Source organism: Streptopelia decaocto (genome assembly GCF_964273445.1).
Source record: "Streptopelia decaocto genome assembly, chromosome: 9".
Lineage (NCBI taxonomy): Eukaryota > Metazoa > Chordata > Aves > Columbiformes > Columbidae > Streptopelia > Streptopelia decaocto.
Window position 1 is genome coordinate 20,414,813 of NC_138664.1, and position 21,405 is coordinate 20,436,217.

The window sequence follows — 21,405 nt, forward strand, 5'->3', positions numbered from 1 at the left end:
TGACCATTTTGGGTCCCCACATGGCTGGCCCGGTGTCCCCATCACCCAGGATAGGGTCTGTGTGGCAGGTCACTGTGTCAATGATGTGTCCCCAGTGTCACCATGTTCCCCGGGCAGAGCAGCCACAGTGGGTCCCCCATGTCCCCAGCAAAAGGTCCCCATGGTCCTGGGACAGGGTCCCCAGTATCCCGAGCACAAACCCCCAGTGTCCCCAGCACAGGGTCCCCAATGTCCCCAGCAAAAGGTCCCCATGGTCCTGGGACAGGGTCCCCAGTATCCCGAGCACAAACCCCCAGTGTCCCCAGCACAGGGTCCCCAATGTCCCCAGCACAGGCTCCCCCTGGCCCTGGCACAGGACGCCCGTGTTGGGTCCCCACAGCTGACACAATGTCCCCAGGGTCCCATCACTAGATCCCCAGTGTCCCCAGCACCTCCAGCCTGGTGCGCCCATGCTCCCAGCTTGCTGTCCCCACGGTCCCGCTGCAGAGCACCCACGTTGTGTCCCCAGTGTCCCCAGTATCGCGGGGGGGTCAATCAGAGGCTCAGAACCTAACATCATCCAAATCGCCCAGCACTGCCACCCACCCCGGTGTGACAGGCCTGACCCCCGCCCTTGGGATCCACCAGCGCGATGTGAATTGTGGGGGGCGCGAACCCTTTAAGACAGGCGGGACGAGCCGCGGCGCCTTTAAGAGCGGCGGGGCGCGGCTCCTTTAAGGCAGCGGCCGCTCCGCTGCGTGCGTGCTCCTTGCGCCGCCACCTCATTGGCTGCCTGGGCGTGTACGGTAGCGCAGCGCTTCCCTCCCGCGCGCTGTGCGTCCGCCGGAGAAAGGAGTCCCGGCGCCCCGCCTCCTCTCGGGGTGGGGAGGGGGCGCGGAGGGATCCGCGGGGCGGTGCTGCGGCCGGGATCACCTTGGCGGGGCAGCGGGCCGGCACGCAGAAGAGCGGCGGCTCTCGGAGAGAACGTGTGTGGGGAGAGGCCGGGCGGCGATAGCAGGTAACGGCGGCCTGAGTGCTCAGCGGCGAGCGAGCAGCGGTACCCGACACCCCCGTTCCCACCACTGCCATCCTCATCCCCGTTCCCGCCGCCGGGTGAGGGTCTCCCCTCAGGCGGCGGTTGAGGGGGCCGTGGGGGCGCGCGCGGCCGCGGTGCCCCCTGGGAAGGTGGGGGTCCGCGAGCACGTGGTGGGCGCCGTCCCGCCCGCGGCCGCGTCCTCAGGGGGAGCCGGGATTTGGGGATGGGGGGATCGGTCCTTGAGGTACCGCTGAGGGAAACGGGGGCGGGCGGGATGCGGTAAAACGGAGCGCAGGGCCCGGGTTGCAACATGTCGCCCGGCTTCCTGGTGGCTGGGGCTGCACCGGAGTGTGCTGGGAGGCTGAGTCAGATGCAGCCGGAGCGAAGCGCTTTGCCGGCCCCCCCCTCGCTCTTCCCCAAAGCGGCTGCGCTGCCGTCCGGCCACCGCGATGCTCGGAACGGCTTAAATCAGCCCACGGCTGACTGAGCTCACCAGTGATGCTGCAGCCTCTTTAGTCTGCCCTCCCTCGGAAGAGAAGGCCCCTTCTGAATTAATTATCTCCCGTAATTAACGCCTGCCTGGGCACGTCCCATCGATTTGGACGGTCCCTTGAACTGCGGAAACCTCTGAAACGTGTTTAAAGCCTTTTTGCAGGGACATGAATGGCGCTTTTGTCGGCGGACAATGGCAACCTCTCGGCTGCCTCCTCAGATTCATAAAAGTAGACGGCGATCTCTAAAAACCTGCTTTGTTCTGATAAGGGAACCGGTTATCGGGGGGGGGCCCAGGTTGACAGAAATCAGTGTTTCGCAGAGGTTTTTGTGGTGTTAATGCCTTAACTTTCTGGCTACCTGCTGCTCCTGTGAAGGGGCTGCCGCTTGTCGTGATTTGCCTTGGCCTGAAGATGGGATGACAAAGAGGTTTTTTTGGTTGCCCAGTTACCTCCAGGAAAACTTGAGAGCTTGTGCAACCAGGAGTGCTAAATTAAAAAAAAAAAGAAATCAGTCCCAAGCACATAATCTTATGCCTGACCTTGATAAAGCAAAATTTAGGCTAGTTTAGAGGAGTTAGATTTTGGGTGGCCTCGTGGGTCGTGCTGATGCCAGCTCGTTTCCACGCCGTCCCTGCGCTAATTGAAGCCTTATTACCGAGGCAGGAAGCTCCGCTGCCGGCCACGTGTTGGGAGTGGGGACTTCAATCTGCGAAACGCTTCCGAGAAACTTCACTTTCGCTGGGTAATGAGCTCACAGAGACCACGGCGCTGCCTCCGAGCCCCTCGCCTGAGCAGCCTGCCTTTTTCTTGACTCCCTACTTCTTTATCCACCCAAAGCTGTAAATCTTAGGAAAACCTGAGTTTATTTGCCTTAGCTGGGGTGATCTAACACCGGCGTTAATTCTCTTTCTGCACGCTGAGCTGATAATTAAATTTAAGGCAAACAAAGCGTTTCCCAGGCCTGCCGGACCACGTGTTGGTCCTTTATCTCCTGCGGGGGAAGATGGTGATAGGTGGCACGTAGAGAATGGGGCTGCAGTACCTTGTGGCTGCCACCCACAGCTGGGCGCGCAGCTCATCTCCATCCTGGGGCTGCAGCAGAAGGATTTACACTTCACCTAGAGTTATATTTAAATGTAAAAACCGATCAAACAAACCAACTTTGTTTAATAATGCAAAAAAAAAAGATATTTTTTTTTTTTTACAGTTTCCTTGAAGGCAGCTGGGTGGTTTCTGGTGCGGGGCCAAGGTGAAAAGCTCCTTGTCCTCTGTCAGAGCAACACACTGCAAGGTTAAGTCAGTAGGTGTGCCTGCACGGCAAATACCCTCCAGATAAGTCTTTCTTGTCGCCAGATATCTGCTGCTTGTCACCTCAACTCACTTTATTTTTTTTAAGCCTCTGGGTAGGGCAGACTTGGCTAATTCCTCTGCACACAGCAGAAGTGCTGATGTTGCCCAGCGCTGTGCCGGCTGACCTGACCTTCCCGGCCCTCAGAACTCATTCGCTGTAAAAGCGGAGAGGTATCTGTGTTGCGGAGCTGCTGGGGAGAGCATGCGCCAGCCTGGAGCAGGTGATGGCTCCTGGGTCGCGTCCAGCGGTGCAGAAAAGGGCTGGCATTTTGGGGTGGCCATCTTGTCCTTATATAACGGCACGATGCCACCTCCTGCAGCAGCCACCAAGGGCAGGATGTTGTGTCCTCCCTCTCTGGAAAAGAGCTTAACAGGTTGTGTTAAAAGCCTGCTTTGCTGCAGAGCTAGATTGTTTTCTTGTTGAGTGCCTTTAGGTTCTGGAACAAGCAAAGCTGATTTTTTTTTTTTTTTTTTTTTTTTGGGAATCTGAAGGCCTGCCTGGTTTCATAACCCTGCCCTTCTCAAATGTAACTGCTAACTCAAACCATTTCTGCCTCTGGGCACGAGCAGCCTTCTTCTGCAGCATCAGCAGGGTTGTGTAAGCGGGGCTGACCCATGCAGAGCTAGTAAAACCAGCCTGCAACTTTCACAGGTAGTAAAACATCTTTGTCTGGCGCAGCGATGGTTAAAACTGGTCCTGCCTGGGGACAGTCCCTGCTAGGCCTTTGTGCTGCAGTTTCCACTTCCCTTTGTCACCCTTTGTCACTGGGGTGGGGGTTGCCACTGTCTCCTCTCCTTTCTCCCTCCCCAGGGGCAGGTCCGGAGGTGTTGAGGATTTAGAGCTTCTCTGAGCCGACCGCAGGATGAGCTGGCTGGGGTTAGTCACCTCACTACTGCCAAACCGTTCGTCCTGACCTCCAACAGCTCTTTCTAGAATATTCAAGAGCCATGGAGATAGCAGACATCTTCAGGGTGTCCTGCCTGAAGCACAGGCAGCCCGACTAATAAACTTGGGGATTTAATTATTATTGAGGAAGGAATTTGGATTTATTCAGTGCTTTGTAGCGTATTGCTTCCCCCATTCCTCCCTCAGCCCAGACAGTGTCTTCAGCTGTCCTTGAAGTCCTTGCTGCTTTGATTTAAATAAAAAAACCCCAAGTCTGGATTAGTGGGAAATGCCAAACATTCCCGTTATATTTATAAGACTGCTCTTTCCAGCAGAATTCAGTGGGTGCTTTGTAAATACATGGTAATGTGAGGCAGGACGAGGTATAAAAAAGCAAGCTGTTGGTAGCGGGGCACGCCGCTGCGGGCAGATGGGTGTTTGGGATACTTTTAGGCTGCTGCGTTTCTGCTCTTGCTCCTGGACAAGGTCACAGTGTCTGGTTAATTTTTCTGAGCTCATTGAACTGCTGGAAAATCTGATGAAGGGGGCTTGTGACTCAGAACTGAATTTTCCTTTCTCTATATATATTTATAAAGGCTTTAGGGGCTTTAAAATTATATTCACAAATGACTTGAGTGGGTAGGGGGTTTCTGTGAGATAGAAAGGGAGAACTCGACTGCCTGTTTTTAAAATCTTCCAGGTCATGCTCTGGATGCAGTTTCTGTCTCGAGATCGTGTTGTTTCTTATTCCATCTCATTCCCAGAAACTGCACAGACCCGCTCGCCCGTGTTGGTGTGGAGGCAATTTCCCAGCAAAGGCTTATGTTATTTCTTTTGGCATGGGCATCTAGAGAAGCCGGCACCGCTCCGCAGGTGTCGGAAGATGCAGCAGCAAGTGTTAGAGGGCCAAAATACAATGTTTCAGGTCTAACCAGCGAGTTTTCCTATAATAATGGGACTTTGTCGGGCTTTTTATGTGGGCAGACTTTCTTGTACTGACTGTGGTGAATCAGCAGCTTCTGGCGGGGCTGAGGGGAAGGAGGCTTTGCCAGGACAAATTATGGTTTTTCGCTGGCCTGACTCCTTTCTGCCGCATGGGAGCGAGGCGATGGTGAGTCAGGGCCGCCCGCCAGAGGATCCGCACGATCTGCACGTACGTGGGGAAGGGCTGCGGAGCAAAGGGAGGAGCATCGGGCGAGGGAGCCTCTGCGGCAGCGGGCAGGCGCATCTCCCTGCCTGTTTCTTAGGGGCGCAGCTTCCTTCTGGTCACCCCTGACAGCTTCAACAGAGCTTTTGGGTTTATTAGCGCCTCTGGTTCAACGCTGGTGTGCACAGCTAGCACCGTTTTGTGATTTATTAGGGGTATTTTTGTCTGCTGGGGGCAGGCAGAACTAAACCCTTGCTCTATCCCTGCATTTAGCTGAGCAGCAACCTGTGTTTCTACCAGTGCCACACTAAAGGTATATATCCTATAGGCAAAGGCAGCTTCTGTTGCAAGAGCAGCCTGCTTTGAATATCCCCGGCGTGCCCAGGGGATGAATTTTGGAGTCAAACCACTGAAACTTGACTAGTGATCTGCTGTGCTGGTAGCCACCTTGCATCACTCTTATACTGGAGGCTTTTTAAGCACCAGCAATCTAGTCTGGGCAGGTTGAAGAGGACAAACAGCTTTTAGCCACCACTGCTACTCCAGAACAGCCTGAGGTGTGTGATTAGAAATGCCTGGGGGCAGCGGTGCTGCTGGGAAATGGGTGTCCTCCCATCCCAGCGGGCGGTTAAGCTGCAGTTCAGCTTACTGTTAAGCTGCAGTTCAGCTTACTCTTAGGATCTGGGCTGTTCCTTTCATTGTGGGGATGCTCTAGTCCTGTAGAGGCAAGCAGCCTGAATTCTGAGAGGTTTTGTTTTCATCCCAATTTTGAAAAAATAACCAGTCTGAAACCTCGTGGTGGTTTTCTGCTGCCCTGGGTGAGGGGGAATGGGATTAGACCTACATTGTCTTTGCTTTGAAGAGGGGCCTTGAACATTTTAAAGAAGCCTTCAGTCTTTCACATGCTCTCTGCCAAGGTGTTGCGTGTAATCAACTCAAGCCTACTTGCTTGTACAGGCTTAGAGGATGGGTTTTAAGCTTAGGCAGACTTTGCTGTGATTAGGTGCTTCTCGGCAGGAGATTGCCCACGTAAGAGCGCGTCTGCAGTCGCGCTGGCACCGAGCTGCCCCGCTCCCCGGTTGCGATGGGAAATGCAGCCGAGGCCTGTAGGAGAAATGAGCGGAGAGCTGGGAGGGAGGAGGCAGAATCTCTGCCTGCGCACTCAAGTGCTTGAATTTTGTTGCGTTGTGTAGCTCCAGGGGAAGACTGGCAATGAAGAGAAGCTATGAAGGGAACATCTGCATAGAAGGCAGGTGAGCTTTGGGTGGCGTCCGTGGGGGATGACATGGAAATAGAAATGTCTTGCCTGTATCTAAGACTTCTCAAGTAGGAACATAAAGGTAGTTTGACCCAGTAGCAGCTTTCTTGTTACCTCCATATTCATCATGTGGGTGTGTTGGTGTCTCTCCTCGATGAGCAGGTTTGGGTGATTCCTAAACCCGGCACTGCTTTTCTTCTCTTGTAGACACAGGATTCCAGCAACAATGTCGAAGCATCACGATGCAGGGACGGCTTTCATCCAGACCCAGCAGCTGCACGCTGCCATGGCCGACACCTTCCTGGAGCACATGTGCCGCCTGGACATTGACTCGGAGCCAACCATTGCGAGAAACACCGGAATCATCTGCACCATCGGTAGGCGATTCCTAGATAGGAGAGAATCACAGCTATGAATGCCTGTGTTGGTGAAACTTGTTAGGGAAATTGTGGGAAGGCTTCAGCTTTCATCCCTTGCCAGGGCTGAACTTGTGTGGTGAGAGAATGCGGCTTTCCCATGTCTGTCTAACCAGTGTTATTGCTGGGAGTGAATCTGGTAGCTGGGGAAAGCAGAACTGGTCAGGTTCTGCTGTGGTCCTCAAGGCAAGTTAAAACAGTCTCTGCTACCATAAAGATAACCTGCTTCAGTGCTGAGCAAGTCTGTATCCATTATACCTTTTCCACATGAAACAGCCTGGCCCGTGTGAGTTATCTCATTATTTTTACAAAGTTATTATTCAAACTATTTCCTCCTTCTAGGCCCAGCCTCCCGCTCAGTGGACAAGCTGAAGGAAATGATTAAATCTGGCATGAATGTTGCCCGCCTCAACTTCTCTCACGGCACCCACGAGGTAAGGGTGTGATCTGAACTGATATGGCCCCACTGGGCCTTGTGTGTGTCGTCTGACCCTTCCTCTCATGGAGGAGGGAAACCCAGCTTACTCCAGACCAGCCTTGGCTTGGGAAGGCAAAACTTAGCTCTGCTTTTGGGGAAAGTGTGCCAGTTGTACATACTGATCCTGTGTAATTGCTGATAACATTTACATGCCCTTTCTGAGCCATTTTGAAAGCGGTTCCAGTAGGTTCCACACCCTTTTCTGTACCAGGCAGCCAGGTAACTGGTATTTGACCCTCGCGTGCCAACTGCTCGCCATGAAATCCTTCAGTTCTTCCTCCTGTCCTACTGTTTGTGGTACAAAGCTGCCACTTTGCAGTTCACAGCAGCAGCCGGGAGCGTTTGTCCCTGCTGTGCACCTCTGCAGGAGTACACGCTATCAGGTGGTCGTCTCGCTTTGTTTTATTGCTGGAGGTTTTGCAAGCAGGCGATCAATGAATAACCTTGTCTTAAACGAAAACTGTTAGGGATTTGATGTAATTTCCACTCATAGGTGAAATAATTGGACTCCTGGGTTTGCTCGGCAAACCAGCCACGTTCCTGGCAGCCATGAGGTTAGCACCATGGTACTTGGGAGCTGGTGTGGTGAGCTTAGAAAACTAAGGTCAAAAGAAATCAAGACTGCCCATGGCAGACAAGCCTTCGTTGATATAAATAGATGAGATCCTCAGCGGTACGGGAGGAGCTGAGGATCCAGTTCCAGGTTGCCTAGAATGCCATGCTGAGCCTTTCCGCTGAATTTTTTTTTACCCTGGCTGCCCTTCAGCTCTCAGAATGTCAGCCGGTAGCCAGTAGCAGCTGTAGGTGGCTTTACTTGCTGAACCGTGAGCCTTGTGCTGTGTAACAGCTTGGCCTTTCACCCTCGTGGCCTTTAAAGGCCACGGGGCACTGTCAAAATCGAAAGGTCTGATGCTTAGCTGTGCAAAACTGTCAGACCTTGACTAAACACCCCAGGGTAGTGTTGGTGCAAAGGCTGCAGGCAGCAAAGCCTGCCTGAAAAAAGGGTAGTGTGGAATAACTCTGCCCCTCAGTCATCAAATCCTGCAGCCGGGTGGCTGAGCAGGGAGTTAGTTGGTGGCCAGGCCTGAAACTGGGAATTTTCACACCGTTACTGCCCAGCGGAACCGCTGCTGTGGTTTGTGTGCTTGTTAGCGGGGGCTGAGGACAGGGACTGTGGCTTTCTGCTTTGGGTGAGGTCTAATTGCACATTTGTACCGATGAGGTTGGCTTACAGCAGAGTCTGGCCTTGCTGTCGTGTCCTGTTGAGCCTGCCTGCCAGCTGGAGCCAGTCTTAAGTCTCAGTCCCCTCCTGCTTCCTCCAAATCACTCCACTTTCCAGTGAAGCCCTAAAGGGTTTTCACTTGTGAGCATTTTGGTTCTTGCGTCCACCCTAAAGTGTTCAGCAGGGCTTCAACTTTAACAGAGATGCTCTAGCACCTGGTTGCAACCCTTTTATGTAGAAAAAAAAATGGCTTTTACATCCAGCTCTATCTGCATTCCTGTTCTGCATGCGTAACTCTTCAGGAAGTTGGACGCCCTAGGAGCCGGTTAGTCATCAGTATCAAACTAAAAAGGAAAAATTCCAGATGACTGGGACCAGATAGACGTCACAGCACCGTTCAGGCATGTTTTCTGTACTGCATCCATTTAGGCTGCATTGCGTGGAAGGGTTGGGTCTTCTCAGTCTCAACTTTTTTCCTGCTCTAAAGAGTTAGTAGTTGTGGTTTATCTCTGGCCAAGGGCATGCACGTAAACCTTAGCACGGCTTTTTCCGGCCCCACCTTTCTGGCTCTGGGTTATCGTCCTCGTGATACTGAAAAGCCGGCGTGTGGGGCTCGTGTCGAGGCAGACGGGTGCGTTTCCAGGTGAATCGGGTCAAACACCGTCTGTGGCACAGAGAGGGGAAAGGGTATTTCTTATCTGCAAAACTCTGCCAAGTGTTACACAACTTGCAGTCAAGGTTATCTCTTGATGTTGTTTAAGCAAGTAAAGTCAACTGATCTGCCGGTCATCTGAAGCTCTTTTTGAGGTACTTGGGATGGGAATTTCCCTCCAGAACTGCCTGTGCTGAAACTGGCAGTGTTAGCAAAATGCTCTTGTACACGTGAAAGTTTGGAAGCCAGGTGGAATCTTGAACTCCGCGATCGCTTTGGCTCTTGAAAGAGAATGTAAATACTTCGATAGATAATGTCCTCTTAGCAAATCTTTTATCTTTACGGGAGATTTAAGCCAAAGAGTTATAAAAAGCTTGTTTGCTCGCCTGTGGGGCTGATAAGAGGGGTGAGGCTGGAAGTCTGTGTGGGAATTGACAGTGCATGGGATGGCATCCTCCTGAGGAGGGCAGCCGTGTGGGGCAGTCACTGAGCTGTGGCATTTTCCTGGCGTTCAGGAGTCTTACCACGCACAGAATGGTCCAGCTGCCAGCACTGCCCATGTTCTGCCATGCAGAACAGGCGGGTGGATGTTGAGCGAAGCTTTCAGAAACGTTCTTCCTCAAGGCTCATTGATCGCTGAGCCATCTCCAAACAGCAGGTGCATGTCCTGATGGAAAATCACTTTGACCGAGCACCTGGGCTGCGTCCTGGAGTTGTCCTGCTGGGTCTGGAATGGGGGGCACCAAAAGCAGAGCCAGAGAACAGCCGGACTCCACTTTCACGTGGGGGCAGCCTTTGTATCCTCACACTCTGCTTCACTGGAAGCTCAGCCTGAATAAAATTCTCAAGCTAGAACTGAAACTGAGCATCATGTGAGAGCAGAGCTGGCAGCGAGGGCAGTGTTTGGGCTGTGTGGTGACCTTATAACCGGTAGAATAGAAACGGTCTGAATATTTACATCTTTTATTTTTAATTCTTTGCCAGTATCATGAGGGCACAATCAAGAACGTGCGAGAAGCTACAGAGAGCTTTGCCTCTGATCCCATCACCTACAGACCTGTGGCTATTGCACTCGATACCAAGGGACCTGAAATCAGAACTGGACTCATTAAGGGAGTAAGTTGCTCTTTCCCCTCCTCTTTTTTCAGCATAAAACACTAGATATTGTGTTATGTCTGTGGCCTTTCCAAACAAAAAATCTACCAAGGTAATAAACCAACAAACAAAAATTGGGACAAAGTACTGCAGGCTGGGAGGTGGTTGTGTGCTGGTTTTTACTGGTTTTGCTGAAACGCATGTTTTGACCTGCAGAGTGGCACAGCAGAAGTGGAGCTCAAGAAGGGTGCACAGCTCAAAGTGACCCTGGATGATGCCTTCATGGAGAATTGCGATGAGAATGTGCTGTGGGTGGACTACAAGAATCTCATCAAGGTTATAGATGTTGGCAGCAAAATCTACGTGGATGACGGTCTGATTTCCTTGCTGGTTAAGGAGAAAGGTGTGTAACAACTGTTCTAGCTGTGCCTGTTTGTTTTTTTTTCCTCAGAACATACTTCTGCTTTCCCTCCAGTAAGTTTTTTAGCTTTCAGCCGTGTATTAAAGAAAGAAGTACGTGGTGGTTCATGCTGCAGTGAGACTTGGAGCAAAACTTTCTCCACGCTTAGCAAGTTTCCAGAAACTAACTGGGTTTCACTACACTAATCTAAAACCCCTCTTCAAAGGTGAATGTGTGGTAGGGACATCACAGTGCTTGTGATCAAAGCATGTTTAGCTGATTCATGCTTTTCATACAGGATTTAACTAGTTGGACAGCATAAACCTTGACTTTTGTGGTTAGAGGCAGAACTAGCTGCAACTGGTAATGTAGGAGCAAGGTTAGCTCAACAATACTTCCTTTATGGTGTTGCCTAAACTGCTCTAGCCTCAAGGTATTGTCTCTGGTCCCAGAGCATGTAGGGAGATGGAGATGAGGCTTTTGGGGTGCTCAGGTTGCTCTTACAAGGCTCCTGTGTACAGAAGTGCAACCCAGTAGCTTTTTTGGGGGAGACGGTCGCAACCTCCCATGCAGAACAAATGGCATCTTCTTCAAGACCAGTGTAGATGTGGTTTTAAACAGGTCCATTGTGTTCCCACGGGTATATCGCAACCTTGTGCGTTGCATAAATCTGCTGAAGAGAGCAGCGATGTGCTGTTATCGCGTGCCGTGGGGTTGGCAGGACGGTTCTCAGGCAGGGAGGCGGTGTGGGAGCTGGCGGGGGGAGATTACCGGTAAACACTGACTGTGGGAACGCATCTGTTTCAGGCAAGGACTACGTCATGACAGAGATTGAAAACGGTGGCATGCTTGGCAGCAAGAAGGGAGTGAACCTGCCTGGCGCCGCGGTCGATCTGCCCGCGGTCTCCGAAAAGGACATTCAGGACCTAAAATTCGGTGTGGAGCAGAACGTGGATATGGTGTTTGCTTCCTTCATCCGCAAAGCTGCCGATGTCCATGCTGTCAGGAAGGTCTTAGGGGAAAAGGGAAAGAACATCAAGATCATCAGCAAGATCGAGAACCACGAGGGTGTGCGCAGGTGAGCTGTGTGCAGGTGGCACTTGGCATTTGTCACCCTGTGTCAACAGCAGAACAAAACCTCTTCACGCTGTAGTCAGGACTCCTGCTCTCTGGCTTGCCAGCAGCAGCAAACCCACTAGTCGGAGTAACAGAGCAGCAGTGCAGGCTGTCACTTAATACCACATGCAGGAGACTTGATGTAGCTGCAGTACGAGCCGTGGGTTGTGTAACTGTCATGTGCCCTGAGCTCCTGAGGACAGTGTCACCATCTCCCTCTATCTCTGAAGAAATCTGCAGTATTTTTTTATAGCGAGTGTAAATTTTTATCACCACATCTGTGACAAACTATCAGGTGAAAAGATCTTGGATCAGCTGACGCTCCCATCAGTCTGTCTCTTTATAGCTTTAGAAAGCTTTATAAAATAGCACTTTACATATGCTGTGACTTGGTTTTAGGTTTTGTTTCTTCCTGCCTTGGCGTTGCTGGATACTGAAATGGGGCATGGAAAGACTGTGTGCTGTCAGCGTAGCTGTGTATCATGCCCTGGTGATGCTCCCTTTTTTGGGGGGGCACAGAACAAACAGGAAGGTGCTTTGCAGAGCAAACTGGGTAACAAACCTCTTCTCTTGCTCTCAGGTTTGATGAGATCATGGAGGCCAGTGATGGCATCATGGTGGCCCGTGGTGACCTGGGAATCGAGATCCCCGCTGAAAAAGTCTTCCTCGCCCAGAAGATGATGATCGGGCGTTGCAACAGGGCTGGCAAACCCATCATCTGTGCCACACAGGTACTGGAAACACAGTGCTGGCTTGTCTGGCAGGGGCTGAACATCAGTAGCTGTCACCAGTGGTTGTTAAAGAGCGAGATGCCAAGAGCTAAGACATTTTGCTCATGGCTGAATTGCTCATTTTGAAGCACTTCTTTAAAGATGTGTTTGGGATCTTCCCCTGTAGGGTTACAGGCCCTCTTGTGTGGCTGCTGAAGGTTTTATTTCTAAAAACTTCATGCAGTATGTGCCTTTTGGGCCAACTAAATTCTGGGGAAAAAAATAAACATGCTTTGGCACCCTGTACCAGCACATCTGTGTCTAACAGAGAAGAGGTTCCCAAGTGTCTTGCAAGATGTACCCACACTGCAGCATCAGAAAGAACTAGCCTATACCTATTATACAAAAAAATCTGAAATCTTGGATGCTGGTGACTTGAGTTGGTGCAGAGCTTTCTGTTTATCTATTTCAGGATGAAAAAACAAACCCCTCAATGCTAATTTGGAAAAATGTGGCTGGATTTGAGCTTTCTGTAAGATGCCTTTCTGTAAAGACGTCTAAAGCAATCATAAAAATGTTTCAATTGGAAGACACCCTCAGGATTGTCGAGTCCAACCATAACCCAACTCTAGCACTAAACCATGTCCCTGAGAACCTCGTCTAAATGCCTTTTAAACCCCTCCAGGGATGGTGACTCCAGCACTGCCCTGGGCAGCCTGTTCAATGCCTGACAATCCTTTCTGTGAAGATTTTCCAATATCCAATCTAACCTCCCTGGCGCAACTTGAGGCCATTTTGTCTTGTCCTACCACTTGCTACTTGGGAGAAGAGACCAACCCTCTGCTGCGAAGAGCTCAAAGTTCATTGGGCCAATCCCTGTGCTGAGCAGTTAAATGTGGAAGTCAGAATACCATATCTTTGATGTTGTGTGGGTTAAATATCCCTGGAAAAGGAGTAAATGTAGAATGGATATAAAATAGGTTGTTTTTTCTCACTGATAGATGCCTTAATTTGAAGCTGGTTATGGACCAAGCCCTTCTCTGTCCTGTGTCTACGGGAGAGCTCTACTCCCAGGGTCCTTAGGCCAGTTCCTTCTGCAGTATCTTGATTTCCTTGGATGTGTTCTCTTCCAGATGTTGGAAAGCATGATCAAGAAGCCTCGCCCGACCCGCGCCGAGGGCAGCGACGTTGCTAACGCCGTCCTGGACGGAGCGGACTGCATCATGCTCTCCGGAGAGACAGCCAAGGGAGACTACCCGCTGGAGGCTGTGCGCATGCAGCACGCTGTGAGTACTTTGCTGGGGCGGAGAGCCTGTCCCGCAGGTGAAAAATAACCTGCTGCCCCGCATCTTCCATCTGAACCAGGCACCTGAAGATCTAAATGGGTCTGGTACAGTCCAAAGCGGTGATTTCTTTGCTCACGCTGCTGCTGTGGGTGTTTCTTTTGCCTGCCATGGGCCTGAAACCTCATTTTGTGCACCCAAACTATTGTAGGGCAGAGCTGAGAACTCCTCTGTAATGCTCTGAAAAATCTAAGGTTTTTCATAAGTTTTTGTTTAGGACTGGGGTAAAGGGGATTTTGCTGTTACCTTGGTATGAGTTTCTCCAAATGCCCTATTTGTTTTGGCATATTTAAATGCCTTCAGCTTCTCCAAGGTTGAGGAGCTGCTTAAGCACTTTATCTCTAGATAATGAAAGGTAACGGCCGAATCCTCCGTGGGAGGGCGCGGGGGGAGGCTTGTGAGTCTGATTTACAGCACGGTTGCATTCAGCACCTGGTGCGCTTGGTGTTGGGGGGTGTTTATTGCACGAGTACTGACAGCACCAGATTTTTACATGCCTGAACTGCCAGAAGCCTCTGCTCTGCTTCAAGTTCACCCAGCTCATGTTTCAGCTGACAAAAAGCTCGATGCCAAGTGTCTACAAGTGTTGCTTCTCCCCAGTTACCTGTGCTGTGAATCACAGCACTGATAACTCTCACCAGTTTTATTTGCAGTTCAGGTTATATAGATGAATCGACTCAGCTAGTGTGTGTTTGCAGTGCATTACGTAAATCAATAACGGTCAATATGGAGTGGTGCTTTTTGCACGTGGCAAATGTAAAATATGACTTGGTGGTTTACAAGCTGAACACTAACGGTGCAACTAAATGGTTCCTCCTCAGTTTTTCACCCCCTAAACCACGAGGGTTGACTTTCTACTGAGAGTTGGAAACTTGCTGCAGCAAAACTTAAACCTGGGTTTCCATTCTGGCATAAATTCTTGCGTTGTACCTGTAGCCTGAGTTCCGGATCTGCTGCACGTGCTTCCTGTCGACCTAGGAGTGGTCATGTTCACTCTGCCAGAAACACCCAAGGCTTTAATCCTCGGTGCAGAGGAGTAAATATAAATCCAGTTTATTTAACGGAACTTGGCAGCAAGGTGCCAACTCTGTGACGGTAGGAGCACGTCCCCCTCCAGGATCTTTCATCTGAGCTAATTCATGGTGTTAGTCAAGAGAAGCCTTGCCCATCAAGAACACCCTGAATAACCATGGTCTGAAAACCTGCAGCGTGGCCAGAGCAGGTGAATATTTCCAGCTGAAGTGGCCAGGCGGTCACAGCAGGGAGCGAACACTTGGCCTTGGTAAAGAGTGGCTCCTGTATGTGTTCCCTAGCCTGAAACTGCTATCGGTTTGGGTTTACATATTTGTTTATGCAGTCCTGCTACAGGAGTGTTGCAAGTAAACTCCCTCTGTAGTGAGGTGCAGACAGCAAACGTGGGCTGTGGTCCTGAGAACCATCAGTGTCTGCTCTTTGTGGTGCTGTTGCACCTCTAAGAGACATCTCCTGTCTCTGCCCAGTCTGTCCCAGCAGCTCTGCTGGGACTCTGCGGTGCTTTCACTTTCCAGCAGGCCTCATAGAAATGAGTCTCCCTCTGTGACAACTCTACATGCCTCAAGTTTAGTAGCAAGCTTTCCAATATTGGGCAGGCTGTTTCCTGCTTGTGGGGATGGGCTTCTCTCCAGTTCCAGTCCACGACCCACAGTTGTCTTCAAGTCCTGCTCTGGCCATGCTGTCTAAGAGGACCAAGGTTTAAGTAGCTGCTGTGTTTTCCTTTCTCCCCCCTCTCCCTGCGTACCCACTGAAACCCTCTAGCTGTTTCCCCGTGAGTAAAACCAGCTGTGACGTGGAGCTGAGAATCCCTGCGCCCTTCCACTGTCAAAGCCGGTGTGTGTGCTCATTCTCTTACCACTGCAGGCTTCCCTTAAACTGGGGTTTGTTCTGCGCATTATGCAGAGCTGCCTGCCTTTGGACCAAGAGCCAAACATAAACTGCCTGCCTCCCAGCTGTTGCTTTTTCACTAAGTGTTTTGAGGTGAATATTCCCATTTTTATCTAACAGCAAGTGTTAAAACCAGCAGTAACAAAACCAACTGCTTTAGGACCAGACTTGGCACTGGACTACTGTTCCTGCCTGTCACACGTGTCCTCTTATTTTTAGACATAAGATACTTAACTACTTTGGCTTAAACTGATATCTGCGGAAGAGGGATAATTCCTAGCATCACAGAAAATAATTCACTAACACTAGAGCAGCAAAATGCTTATTTGGAAGGGGTCTAACTACAAAGCTTTCACTGTAAGTGCACTTCAGTCTCTGCTTAAACATCAACTCCTCACGCTTTGTGTAGTGGCTGCTCACTTTCTGCAGTAACAGAATGAAGTTGTCCTTGAAAAAGATGATCAACCTTTGCATGCTTTTCCAGTCCCCGCAAGCCTCCTTTATCGGGTTGTCAAGGGCTGATGCAGTCTTCCGAGGTGAGACTTGTCTTCAAATGCAAGTGATTCCCAGTGTACTGGGATGAATCGATGACTGAACTTGTTGCAAATGCTTAACCTGACCACAAAGCCCTTATTTGTGCCTCCACACCTCTCGTCTCTCCATGTTGTGACAACCCTATAAGGGAGACTTGTTCCTATTTATTTCTCAAAAGAGAAGTTGATACAGCACTTGGAGGTGAAACTTTTTTGGCTCTCAAGTTAAATCTTTATTGGCTCTGAAGTTAAACTAAACTTAATGAAGCTAGGGGAGAGCCCATCTCCTCTTCACAGGGAGGAGATGGCAAGTGCCCTGTTTGCACGTTTGCTCCATGAAGACGCTTCCAGCCGTGCCGTGTGGCGTTCGGAGAGTACAGAGGGGGAACGTGGAGCTGCAGGGATCACCTCTTGAGGAACTGGAGGCACGTGGGCGGCGTGAGAGTCTTTCAAGGAAATAATAACTAGCAGCAACAAAACGTGGCCTGAGCTGGCTTGCTGCGGTCCTTGAAAATCAATCTGTGTTTGCCTGCTCCAAAATATAGCGAGAATGTAACCTCCGAAATGCTGCCTGGTGACCAGGCCCGCCGGTTAAACAGCTGGGGGACCAGCCAGTGTAGCTGTGGCATGTTAGGATGAGTTGCGATCAACAAATTCACAACCTGAGGGCCAAAGAGTTTCACAGCCTGAGCTTCAGATCCTTTTACTGTGACAATTAAGCAAATTAACGTGATCTCATGTTACTCTCGTGTATCTTTTCCTTTTCTTTCCTCTTCTCTCCTTCTCCCCTCTCACTTGGGCCTGCAGATCGCTCGTGAGGCTGAGGCCGCAATGTTTCATCGTCAGCTGTTCGAAGAGATCTTGCGCCTCAATGTTAACCACAGGGACCCTGCCGATGCCATGGCAGCGGGCGCAGTGGAGGCCTCTTTTAAGTGCTTAGCTCGAGCCCTGATAGTTCTGAGCGAGTCCGGCAGGTAGGGCTCAGAGAAGGGATTGGTGCCAGTTTTTTCCGTGAGTGAAAACACGCTCCGTTCTAACACTGCAAATATTTAGCAAGCAGCTTGTTGCTGCGGTATCGGCCTTGCATAACCGCTGAGTTTCTCTCTTGCAGCAGGGAGTGCAGGTAGGCAGGAGCAGAGCGAGAGTGCCTGGCAGTTGGCATGAATGTCACCCGAGCGTGGGCTCGGCAGGGCGAGGTGACTCAGTGGGTGCCACCAATTCAAAAGAGAAACCTTGAGAATCAAATGGTTCCTCCACGAGGATGTTATTGCCATCACCTCAGTGTGTTGCACTCAATTTGGGCTCGCTAATTGGTAACTCAGTGTCAAAAGCTGTTGGTATTTGTGTTGGTATTTGTGGCACCTTGCTGACAGAGCACCTCGCCTTATCCTGCGTGGCCCCGAGCGACTGACGTGAGTGTTGTCTTCCCGCACGCATGTTGCTCTTATAGATTGCCCGGGAGGCCGAAGCCGCCATCTTTCACAGGCAATTGTTTGAGGAGCTGCGTCGTCTGACTTCCCTCAACTGCGATCCCACCGAGGCCGCTGCTGTTGGCGCTGTGGAAGCGTCCTTCAAGTGCTGCAGCGGGGCCATTATTGTCCTCACCAAGTCTGGAAGGTAGGAGGTGACAGGTTCCTTCAGGTCAAGCCCGCTTCGTCACAGGGTGGGGGAAGGAGACGCGGCAAAAAAAGGTGGCTCTGAGAGACCAGAGCTGTGAGTGAAGTCCGGGCTTTAGCAGCGACTGAGAGCCCCGGCCGCCTGCCTGCAGTGCCGGTTCCTCGGGAGATGGGCAGGCGGCTCAGACATCTGCACACGCGTCACCTCCGCGTTCCTCGGGCTGCCCCTGCCAACGTGGCACCAGCGCCGAGCCCGGCGGCACCTCTGCCAGCAGCGCTGCCTGCAAGAGCCAAGCGGAAAAATATGTGGTGCAGCTTCCATTTAAACTTCTTGGCAAGAAATCCTCGATTTAACAGTGAGGCAGAAGCTCAGTGGATGCAGAATCTACTTCTTTTTCTTCTTTAAATTTTAAATTAAGGCCTCAGCTTTTCATAGCAGCATCCAAACTATTGGTCCCTTGCTGAACTTTTCAGGCGTCAGCCCTGCTTGCCTAAGCCTGGGGGGCTGCTTAGCCTGGAATTGTTAGATACAGGAAAACTGGAAGCGTTGCAAGTTTTCTTCTACGGGCTTCCGTACACCTGCCTGCGACTAATCTTGCTGAACAGGCAGGCGCCTGGCAGGCACCCAGTAGCCGAGTGAGCTCGGTGCCTTGGCTGCAGGTGAGATATGCTAGAAATTATATATTTTGGGATTTCTGTGCAGTAGACTTGCTCTTCCAGTTGTGGAAAGGGAGCTGAAACCTCGCTGATCAGCTTTGCCGTCCGGAGGAACTAGGCTGCCCGCAGAGCACGTCCGACCATAAGTCTCAGACTGCTTTCTGGAAGAGTATTTGAATTTCTTGCTCTGGATTCGGACCAAAGAAGTAGTGCAGCAGCAAGAATGTGATTATATGAGCTGGGCACGGTCTACCTGAAGAACTGGACCATCAGTGAATCCTTAAATTACAGCTTAAAGTGATTTCAAGCAGCCACTTTCTGCAGAGACGAGAAGTGACCATAAGCACCGAGTTTCTGGATACCTTTGTGCTTCTAATGTTTCTTTGTAAAAGGCTCCAGTCTTACCCTTGACCTTTTTGAAGAGGTTTGAACTCTGATATTTGAATATTTTTAGCTGTGGATTCTGTTACAGCCTCGAGGTACCTGGATCTCCTTGAGGAGCCAAGAGGCTTCTCGGACAGCACGGGAAGGATTGTCTGAGAGCTGGCACGTGTGTTTGGGCGCTTCAGCACACTGCTACTGCCTTCTTGAAGCAGCAGTCGTTAAATCTGAATATTGCTGAGCTTGGCTCCGCTAAATGAGGCTGCAAAAGCTAGTGGAGATAGCAGCATGCTCGTGGAGCTGTAAAATCACGGCTTTGCAGCTTTAATCTCCATTTATTTGCAGATGCGAAGCCGTAGTCCCCACCCAGGGCATGCTGCTTGCTATTTTACAGCATTTTAAGGACTTCGTGCCCAACTTCCCAGTATGTTTTGGCCTCAGTTGTGTTTGCTTGCAGAGGAACCAGCCCATTCGCCAGCTTTAGCAGGCGAATGTGGCAAATGGCTTCCTCCTCGGTGCGGGCTGGTGTGGGCTCCTTCTCGTCAACCGGCAGCTCCTCAAAACAGAGGGGCCTCGCAGGGCCACCCCAGCGAGATGCCAAGGACTGCTCGCTCGCACAGGCCAGAAGAAATGGCACCTCGCCACCTTAACCTAGCAACGGGGACAAATAAAGGCTTGTTTTCAGGACTACAACACGCAGATGACACTTTCTGAACTCGGAAATGAGGTGATTTTTCTCCACAAGACTGGAGTTGGGGACCGTCACCCTTTTGGTGGTGGCCTGCCCAGTCGCATTGAGCTGTTGGTAGAGTTTGGCTCTTGCCAGCATCTCCTGTGGTCATCCTTGGTGTCCCTTCAGGGGTTTTGTGGAGCCCTCCATGGTGACAAACAAACCTTGGTGCTGCTTGTGCTTCACGTTGTGTCCCGTTTCCTTCCAGGTCCGCACACCTGGTGTCCCGGTACCGCCCACGCGCTCCCATCATCGCTGTGACCCGTAACGACCAGACGGCCCGCCAGGCCCACCTGTACCGCGGCATCTTCCCCGTGCTCTGCAAAGATCCAGCCCACAGCTCGTGGGCGGAGGACGTGGACCTCCGCGTGAACCTGGGCATGAATGTTGGTGAGTGGTGGATGGTCTGCTGGGACGCAGTGGCACCTCAGAATGTGCTTTTGGGGCTGTCGGTGGGAATGGGGAGAGGAACTGAACCGGCTGCCTGTGTGGTAACGGTATCCGGTTGGGAAAGGGAGGACAGCAGTTGAATAAGCGCAGCCACATCCAATGGGGAAGTAGGACGGTGGCTTTGTCACGGCCACCTTAAAATAGCTGCCAGCAGAAAACCAGGTTGGTTTTAACGTGATCACAGAATCCCAGAATGTGAGGGGTTGGAAGGGCCCTGGAAAGCTCATCCAGTGCAATCCCCCCATGGAGCAGGAACACCCAGATGAGGTTACACAGGAAGGTGTCCAGGCGGGTTGGAATGTCTGCACAGAAGGAGACTCCACAACCTGCCTGGGCCAGGCTCTGCCATCCTCACCAGGAACAAGTTGCTTCTCATATTTAAGTGGAACCTCCTGTGTTCCCGTTTGAACCCATTGCCCCTTGTCCTGTCACTGGTTGTCACCGAGAAGAGCCTGGCTCCATCCTCCTGACACTCACCCTTTAGATATTTATAAACATGAGGTCAATGAGGTGATGAGCACTTGAACCACGATGCTCCTCACTCCTGAAAGAAGAGAAGCCTGGAGTGACGTGGCTCCTTTCTCCAAAGCTCTGGTATTGTGAGCTCTGTGTTGCAGAGGAACCCGAAGCGGAGCAAAGTGTCCCAAATGGGTGGGCAGCAGAAGGAGAAGGTCTTGCTATCAACCATGAGAGTGGGTGACAAGCTGCATCCCCCCTGCAGCGAGGTGACGCCTCTCTCTGTTCTCTCCTAGGCAAAGCGCGTGGGTTCTTCAAGACCGGTGACCTGGTCATCGTCCTGACAGGCTGGCGTCCCGGCTCCGGCTACACCAACACCATGCGCGTGGTGCCCGTTCCCTGAGCGCTGACTCCAACCAGCCACTGTCCCCTTCCCCCCAGCCCCCTCCCCTTGCCTTAGACCAGCCATCGCTTGCGATGTTCCCCTTGGCCCTAGACTGGATGTAGGTTGCTAAACACCACCCAGCGCAGCAGCAGCAGCAGGGGAAGAGACCTTAAATCACTAAAAAAAGAAAAATATACTTGAAGTGTTTAGGTTATTTTTTTCTTTTTTAAGTTCTCCCCCATCTCTGTTGGAGTCGGTGTAGTCCCAGTGCAGCTGAGACTCCTCGTAGCCTAGTGACTGTCCTCAGGGTGTGAAATGTCCCTTTCCCTGCCCTATTTTGGGGTGATAGGGAAGGGCAGAGGCCACGTGTGGTCAGTGGTTCCCCTGTCCCCTTCCTTCCCCGTCCTGTGCAGCCAGAACCCCCCACAGACCAAATCCCAGGTGTCTTTGGCCCCTCTAAGCTGTTTATTTTTGGGAGTGGGGGCAGAAGAAGGGTATTGGCTCCGTGTGAAGAGCGTCCTGCACTCCCTGCAGCCTCATGTCTCCGTGTTAGTCGTTTCCCCCCCAGAGCCCTCCCGCTCCCCTGCACTCCCGGGCCCCTGGGGTGGGTGAGCACCTGCCACTCTCCATCAATAAAGAGAAGCTGAAGCACCTGCTGCCCTGCCCTGCTCCTTGCCTTGGGGTGGGTCGTGTTC

General features: G+C 51.4%; 1 protein-coding gene across 2 annotated transcripts; it reads left to right on the top strand.

Moving 5' to 3' along the window:
- Positions 1–863: 863 nt before the first annotated feature.
- On the top strand, positions 864–21,366 carry PKM (pyruvate kinase M1/2). 2 transcript variants are annotated; one of them, XM_082061022.1, is made up of 11 exons: positions 864–997; positions 6,358–6,527; positions 6,909–7,000; positions 9,903–10,034; positions 10,230–10,416; positions 11,221–11,491; positions 12,110–12,260; positions 13,373–13,525; positions 16,843–17,009; positions 19,628–19,809; positions 20,622–21,366. In XM_082061022.1, the coding sequence occupies exons 2-11, from the start codon at positions 6,377–6,379 to the stop codon at positions 20,726–20,728; spliced, it is 1,593 nt and encodes a 530-aa protein (XP_081917148.1). In that variant the 5' UTR covers positions 864–997; positions 6,358–6,376; the 3' UTR covers positions 20,729–21,366. The 2 variants fall into 2 exon arrangements, with proteins under 2 accessions (XP_081917148.1, XP_081917147.1); XM_082061021.1 differs by lacking the exons at positions 864–997; positions 16,843–17,009 and adding an exon at positions 17,486–17,652.
- Positions 21,367–21,405: the final 39 nt, after the last annotated feature.